Below are 7,171 nucleotides of genomic sequence, written 5' to 3'. Positions count from 1 at the left end.
AGGGTACACACCCTGCTGCCTGCCCCCGCCCCCAGGGTGGTGTGGATGGCGTGGAGCCTGGGACCCAGGACCTGGCTCAGCCCGGGCTGACCTGGTGATCGTGGCATCCAACCTGGGCACTACTGCTGGGGGGCAGCCCATGGGCCCTGTGCTCAGAGACCATGGGGAGGGGCACTGAAGTCTCACTCCTCCCACCCCAGCAGAGGGAGGTGGATGCGGGGCAGCGACTTAGCTGAGATCATCTTTGGGGGTGGAGGCATGTGTGTCACACTTGTTAAGAATCTTGTGAGGCAAGACGACCTGTCTTTGCTCTCCATGTAAAGCAGGCACATAGGGCCGGCCCTGACTGTGGTGCCCAGGAGGCTGACCCTGTGGCTCAGGGCATTGCCACCCCCTCAGGCCCCTCCCGGCCTCTGGAGAAGAGCCCCGGGGACCTGTGGCCGGTTTGGGCATTGTTTCTCTTCTCTTCATCAGCTAGGGTGATGAGGTTGCCACTTGATGATTTTCCGTGTGCTCTGAACAGTGAGAGACCCTGCTCCAGTGCTGGGCTGTGATAGACAGAGGCCAGAGGCCCAGCAGGCAGCGGCTGCGTCTCAGCCCTGCCCAGCCTCCCTCCCCTCCTCCGAGGACCTCTGTCAGGGATCCGGGCCAGCTGACCTCTACCCGCACGAGACACAGGGTGTGGAGAACGAGCATGTCAGCCTGTTGAAGACACTGTCTCTTCTGTTTGTCAGATTCAGGGGAATCAGGCCCTTTTAGGGTCCAGTGCAGGACACCATCCATCTCCCAACACATGAGGGTCTGTTTTGTTCTCTAGCAAGGTTTATGGGCTCTAAAATCTAGGTCTTCTTTCTTCATTCTCCTCTGAGCCCCCAGGGTGCTCAGCTGCCTTTCCTGTGTCCCGGTCGCCCTCCCTGGCGTGCCTTTGTGGGCAGTCACGGCGCACACTCAGGCAACGACACAGTTGTGCATAACCCAGCTTGTGTGGCCCATGCTCCTGGTAACCAGTGCTCCTCGCCCCCTGCAGCTACACCTTCCAGCAGGTGCAGGAGCACACGGACCAGATCTGGAAGTTCCAGCGCCACGACCTGATCGAGGAGTACCAGGGCAGGCCCCCCGCACCGCCCCCCTTCATCCTCCTCAGCCACCTGCACCTCATCATCAAGAGGGTCGTGCTGAAGATCCCTGCCAAGCGGCATAAGCTGTTCAGTAAGCTGTCCCTCCCTCGTCCCCAGAGCCGCGTCTGGGGTGCAGCCGGGATCGGGGGGCAGCTCCTCTGAGCATCCCGGAAGCTCGGGGTGAGAGAGGGGACATGCAGTCCTCTCAGGCCCCCAGACTGCCGCCAGCCCACTGGGGTTGGGCGTGGGTGGGCTCCTCCGCCCCTCCCTGCGGGGCCCCCAGTGGGTCAGAGGCTCTCCTCCCCGCACAGAGAACAAGCTAGAGAAGACAGAGGAGGCGGCCCTCCTGTCCTGGGAGATGTACCTGAAGGAGAACTACCTGCAGGAACAGCAGTTCCAGCAGAAGCAGAGGCCGGAGCAGAAGATCCAGGACGTCAGTGACAAGTACGGGGCCGGGGATCTCGGCAGGGCTGACGCTGCAGCCCTGTGGTCCCTGAAATGCCTGTCACTTTGTTGTGGAGCAGGAGGCTCTGGGAGAAGGCGGCTTAGAAACGCCAGGGGAAAAGACCGGGGTGTTTGGATGGATGCTTGGCTGTGGAAGTGTTCTTCCTATGAACACATAGGCCCACTTGGGTGCAATTCCTACATTGTAGCAAACTGAGACCAAAACCAGCAAACATTTCCCAAACCAGTGTCCCCTCCTCCTTCCAAAGTCCCCACTGGTACCCGGAGGCAGCGTCCCCTCCTCTGCCCAGAGGCCGCTCTGTCCTTCCTGAGTTTGTGACTGACAGCCTGTAGGCATATTGAGGTGAGGAACAGGTGTGTGTGCTCTGCACACCTGCCCCTCTGGCCCGGCCACGCCCCTGGGGCTGTCGGGTGGCCTGTGGGCCTGGGGCATCACTGGCTGCGAGGTCTTCCCCCTGGGCCACTAGGTGGTGCTCATTCTCTATGAAACTGTAGAGTGTAAACTTTCAAATCAAGAAGCCTGAAACTAGAGCTGAAGGAGCCTGTGCTGCTGGATGTGGTAAGCTGCCCACCTGCAAAGGGCACCAGGCTCTCTCCACTCACACCCAGACCCCTGGAAGGCTGCGGACCTCAGCTGTGTCCTCTTGCAGGGTGGATTCCATGGTGCGCCTGCTGGAAATGGCACATCTGAAGAAGTCGGGCGCCGTGGAGCAGAAACTGGCCTCCCTGGAGGAGCAGGTGGGCTCCGGGCTGGGACCTCTGTTTCTGGGCATGGTTCCGATGGCCCTTCTGGCCAAGCCCCAGGTGTTGGGTGGCTGCCTGGGGAAGACGGGGGTGGGGAGCTGGGCATCCCGTGTGCGGGCACCTATTGACCAATCTTGTTTTGAATGAGCGCTCCAGGTGGCCCAGACAGCCACAGCATTGCACTGGATTGTGAAGGCCCTGAGGGACAGTGGCTTTGGCTCAGAAGAAGGTGTCCCCACTCTGGGTGAGTGGGTGGCTGTGCCAGCGGCTGGTCTCTACCCACCTGTGCTCTTTTCTGTCTGGGTGTCTTTGGAGTGGAGAGGAGCAGCCCCAGCACCTTGGGATGCTTGACGCACCCCACGGCTACATGTGCTGAGCGTGGCCAAGTCCCCCGGCTTGACCAGGCTGGGGAATTCCAGAGGTAGCCTGTCCCAGGCCCCTGACCTCCCCGTGTGCATCAGGTCCAGCAGACCCGAGACCCAGTTGACCGGGTGACAGAAAGCACGTCTTTGCTCCCAGATTTGCAGCCGGCCAAGAAATGGTCACGAGCAACCCTCCTGGGCTGTTGCTGGCCCCAAAGGAGCCATCTGCCCTTTCATCCGGACAGGCTTCTGGAAGGGCTTGTGCATCATGTTGATTACTAAGAGCTCTGCTGGGAGCTACCCCAGGCAACGGGGGCCTGAGCCCAGGCCTTGGTCCTCCTGGCTGCAGTGATGGGAACCCTGGGGATGGTGCTCTCTTTGTGGCTGACTTTCAAACTGGGCTCAGGGAGGTGGAGGCAGCCCGGAAGTTTGGGGGAAAGGACCTCAGAGGGTGGCCCTGTCCCTCTCCCCATTTCCAGCACCCCAGAGGGCCTCAGTGGGGCGGGATCCTGAGCTGGACAGCGGATCGAAGGCAGAGGACCCAGGTGATGCCTACCACGTGAATGCCCGGCACCTGCTCTACCCGAGTTGCTCTGTCTTGCGATTCCCGGTGCCCAACGAGAAGGTGCCCTGGGAGGTGAGTGCCTGTTCTGGCCTCACCCACCAGGCTGCAGGGGCCCAGTGTCCTGGGGGGAGTGGTCTGGGCCCCAGGGTGGCTGAGCCTACCGCAGCCTCGAAGGGCCACGAGGGACAGATGAAGAGGGAAGCGTGGTCCATGAGACCTGAGGGGTGAAGCTGGGCCATGAACCTGGACACTGGGCTGCTATCCACACAGGCCCCACTGCCCCGCTTGTCCTCAAGCCCCCGTCCCCAGAGAACAGCCCCTATCCCCTTTCTGAATGCTGGGGAGGATGGAGGTGGAGAGTGAGAGGGAGCGAAGGAGGAGGCCTGGGGGTGTGCCACCACCCCCCCACCGCCCCCCCTCCCAACCCCGGCCCAGGCCTTCTCTCTGGTTTTCCTGGCACATCCCGGGCTGTCACTCCTCCCCAGTCTCTGCCAGGGGACTCCTCCTTCTGGAGTCCAGCCTACCCCCCCATCCTCCCGCCTGGGGAGACTCCCCTCGACCACGGCTGGCCTAGGTGTGTGTGTCTTGAGGTCAGCCCGGCTCGGACTTTCGTGTCCTTTGGGCCCTCCCAGAGTTCTGCAGTCAGCTGTCCTGGGTGACGGCCAGCCTGGGGTGGTGACCGTCTGAGTCCCTGTGTCCCGCAGACGGAGTTCCTCATGTACAACCCGCCCTTCTACACGGCCGACAGGAAGGACAAGGACCTGGTGGACCCCGTGGGAGAGTGAGTACCCTGCTTCCTGCCTGGGTGGGCGCCCCATCCTCCCTGGGGGCTGGGACATGCTAGGAGGCATGTGGCTGGGGGCGCCTGTGGCTGGAGGAGCCCCGTGGTGGACGAGGGGTCACTGTGGCCACTCTGCCTCCCGCCATCTCTGTTGGGGATGCGACCTCTCCTCTCCCTTCCAGTGCCCTGGAACCTCTGTCCAGGATCAGCTACAATGCAGTGGACGGACCACTGGACCGGCGTAGCTTCCATGGAGTCTACACAGTGCGGGACGGGCTCCCTCTGTGAGTGTACCCGCCCCCCGCGCCCCTGCCCCGGCCCTTCTCCAGCCCTCAGCCACATCTGCGGTTTTCCTTCTGGGGTCAGGCTTCCTCTCCAGCAAAGTTGGTGTTTTTCTGATTTGTTGTTCAGTCTCTCAGTCATGTCCAACTCTTTGGGACCCCATAGACTACAATATGCCAGGCTTCCCTGTCTTTCATTATCTCCTGGAGTTTGCCCAAACTCATGTCCATTGAGTCGATGATGCCATGCAACCATCTCATCCTCTGCTTCCCTTCTCCTCCTTCCCTTGATCTTTCCCAGCATCAGGGTCTTTTCGCATCAAGTAGCTCTTCAGCTCTTCGCATCAAGTAGCCAAAGTATTAGAGCTTCGGCTTCAGCATCAGTCCTTCCAATGAACTTTCAGGGTTGATTTAAATTTTTCTGATAAAAACAAACAAAGTATGGAAGAAAGAAACATCAACATAAAGTACTTTCTACCAACCCCTGAGGCCCACACTTGGCAGTCTCCCTGGACACGTGTGGAGGGGTGGGGACTGTGAGCTGGCCCTGCTGGCCCGGGCACTGTGCCCTGGTTCTCTGACACAACTTTTAGGACCTCCATTCCTGAGGTGTAGAAAGAGGGTAAAACGTGGACCCCATTGTGAGAGTAAAGCAGGGGCAATGTTAAAGGGCTGCTGGGCTTACATTTCCAGGCTTGTGCTGTAGGGACAGTATGCCCCACTGCACAGGTATGGAATCAGCATAGAGATGAAAGGGGACCTGTGGCGTCAGGCCCAGTGGATGCCTGCCGTGTGATGGCCTGGGGTCTGAGGGTCGCTGGGGAGGCTGCACCACCAGGGCGGAGGCCGGGGACGGGATCACAGTCAGCTGGGATTTGGAGACCCCAAGGAGCAGGTGGTTGTCGGGGGAAATTGCCTGTGGGAGGAGGTGGGTAGTGGGCCTCTGGGAATGTTCTGGAGCAGGGACGGGTTGCCGGGGTCCAGCCCCGGCTGATCCAGGGAGTTCGAAGTGGGGAGGGCGTTGGCGAGGATCAGGATACAATAGCTTCAATTAGATATTAACTTGAGGTATAAAGAGTAATAGAATGAGGATAGCTCAGTAGGAAAATTCAGTGGAGAAAAGAGGCTGAGTAGCTTGGTTTACGCAGACCAATACAACTTCAAGACAAGAAGTTTGTACCACTTACGTAGGCCACAGGTGTCCTTCCATTCTCCCAAAGGAGAGGAGACTCTGAGGCCTCCCCGGTCGGATCTTAGAAGCCCAGGCAAAGTTAGTAAGCTTGGTGGGTTCCGCGCTCCAGATGGAGACTCAGCCAGAGTGAGAGAGAGAGCGACATGGGGAGACCAGTATTTCGAGACACTGATCCCAACTCTTTATTTTCCATGGTCTACTTTTATACACTGAGATGTTATGCAAAAGTCACACGGGGTCAGCAGTCCTGACTTTTATCAAAGTCAGGTGCTTCATACAAATGTATCCAGAGATCTTGGGGGTGTTACATCATCTTCTGGCCAGGGGGCCTGCTGACAATTTATGACCCTCTCCTTGTGACAGCTGTCAGTCAACCAGGACACTTATTTTTCCAGGGGTGATTATTCTCAAAACAGATGCCACCCAAATAAAGTTACATTCCTATAGGGTGAGGGTGTAGTGGGTTTTAGTTTAGGAAAGAATTTACTTAGCCTAAGGTCTAACGTGATTTATATCAAAGGTTAATACTTATTTCTTCTATATATTCATTAATGTGTGTAAGGGCAGGGGATGTGGAGACTTAGCAACAAACATTGGCTCAACAAATGAAAAACCCTTCACCAATACAATTTCTAATCAGCCCATTATACTTATAGTTTTCTAACTTTTCTAAGGAACCTGTTTTTAGAAGGTTTAAAGCATCTCGTGCCTCTCACAGTTGGGAGGCTGTGAGCAATCACATGTGGCCGGACAAGCCTGTCAGGCAGGCTAGAGAACCTTCAGAGGAGTTTGTAGGTTAAAACACTCTTGTCACACCCAGGAGTTTTTATTAACTGGAGCTCTAGGTTAACTCCTTCTCCAAAAGAGGTGGTGGGGGACAGCCCCCCGTAAAGTCAGAGGTGTAGGTGAGAGCACAAAGTAGTAAAGTAGGCAGGCTCTGGTTATGGGGGTAGATGCTCGAGGATTTCCAGGGGGACTCCTGAGGCTCGATCCCGCCTTTGCGTATGTCGAGCCTCCTTCCTCATGACCTTTGCCACGGGCCGAGTGCCTCACTCTGGCCCCCAACAAGGGGTGACCACTGGGGTAGAAGCTGCAGGATGGGGCGGTAGAGATGAGTGGGGCAGGGAAACTGAGGTGACCAGGTGCGTCTCCAGCCCTGGACAGGGGAGGGGATTGGCGAGGGGGATACAGTGTGCAGGAAGACAGCAGTGCCGAGAGTCACAGGCAGAGGAGGGGGACCGTTGATGCATGCTCACAGGCCAGCTGAGGGCCTCGGGCACGGCGCCATGGTCAGTCAGGCGCTCTTTGGGGGGACATCTGCCATGGGGCTGGTTTCTGCTCCCAGAGGCCCCTTTCCTCTCCAGCCCACCCCAAGGTAGCCACTGCCCACCCTGGAACCCCTGACAGACAGGGTTTGCAGTGGACAGCCCCAGCGCATGACACAGAATCACCCAGCCTGGTCAAGGGGCCTTGGGCTCTGGGGTCTGGTCTGGGCCTCCTCCCTGGTCCTATCCAGGGGAGCTGCCTGGGCTCCAAGAACCCTGAGCCAGGGCAGCTTTGGGTAGAGCTGGCACACAGCCCCTGCCTGCTGCCCTGGCTGGGGTCTCCAGCCACTGGCGGTGGGCTGAGCTGACCCCTGTCTACCCAGAAACCCCATGGGTCG

General features: G+C 58.5%; 1 protein-coding gene across 1 annotated transcript in view; it reads left to right on the top strand.

Annotated features, from left to right (window-relative positions):
* Window positions 1-7,171, top strand: part of TRPM2 (transient receptor potential cation channel, subfamily M, member 2) — a 44,389-nt gene that overhangs the window by 30,863 nt on the left and 6,355 nt on the right. Inside the window, exons 20-27 of the mRNA XM_010835000.1 lie at window positions 1,028-1,209; window positions 1,430-1,562; window positions 2,234-2,321; window positions 2,484-2,571; window positions 3,169-3,326; window positions 3,959-4,035; window positions 4,218-4,319; window positions 7,157-7,171. Of these exons, the coding sequence (XP_010833302.1) occupies window positions 1,028-1,209; window positions 1,430-1,562; window positions 2,234-2,321; window positions 2,484-2,571; window positions 3,169-3,326; window positions 3,959-4,035; window positions 4,218-4,319; window positions 7,157-7,171 (843 nt within the window). The remainder of the gene's footprint in view (window positions 1-1,027; window positions 1,210-1,429; window positions 1,563-2,233; window positions 2,322-2,483; window positions 2,572-3,168; window positions 3,327-3,958; window positions 4,036-4,217; window positions 4,320-7,156) is intronic.

The sequence above is a fragment of the Bison bison genome, unplaced genomic scaffold (genome assembly GCF_000754665.1).
Source record: "Bison bison bison isolate TAMUID 2011002044 unplaced genomic scaffold, Bison_UMD1.0 scf7180017864037, whole genome shotgun sequence".
Taxonomy (NCBI): Eukaryota; Metazoa; Chordata; class Mammalia; order Artiodactyla; family Bovidae; genus Bison; species Bison bison.
Note: the sequence above shows the minus strand (reverse complement) of the source record. Positions and strands in the feature narration are given on the sequence as shown.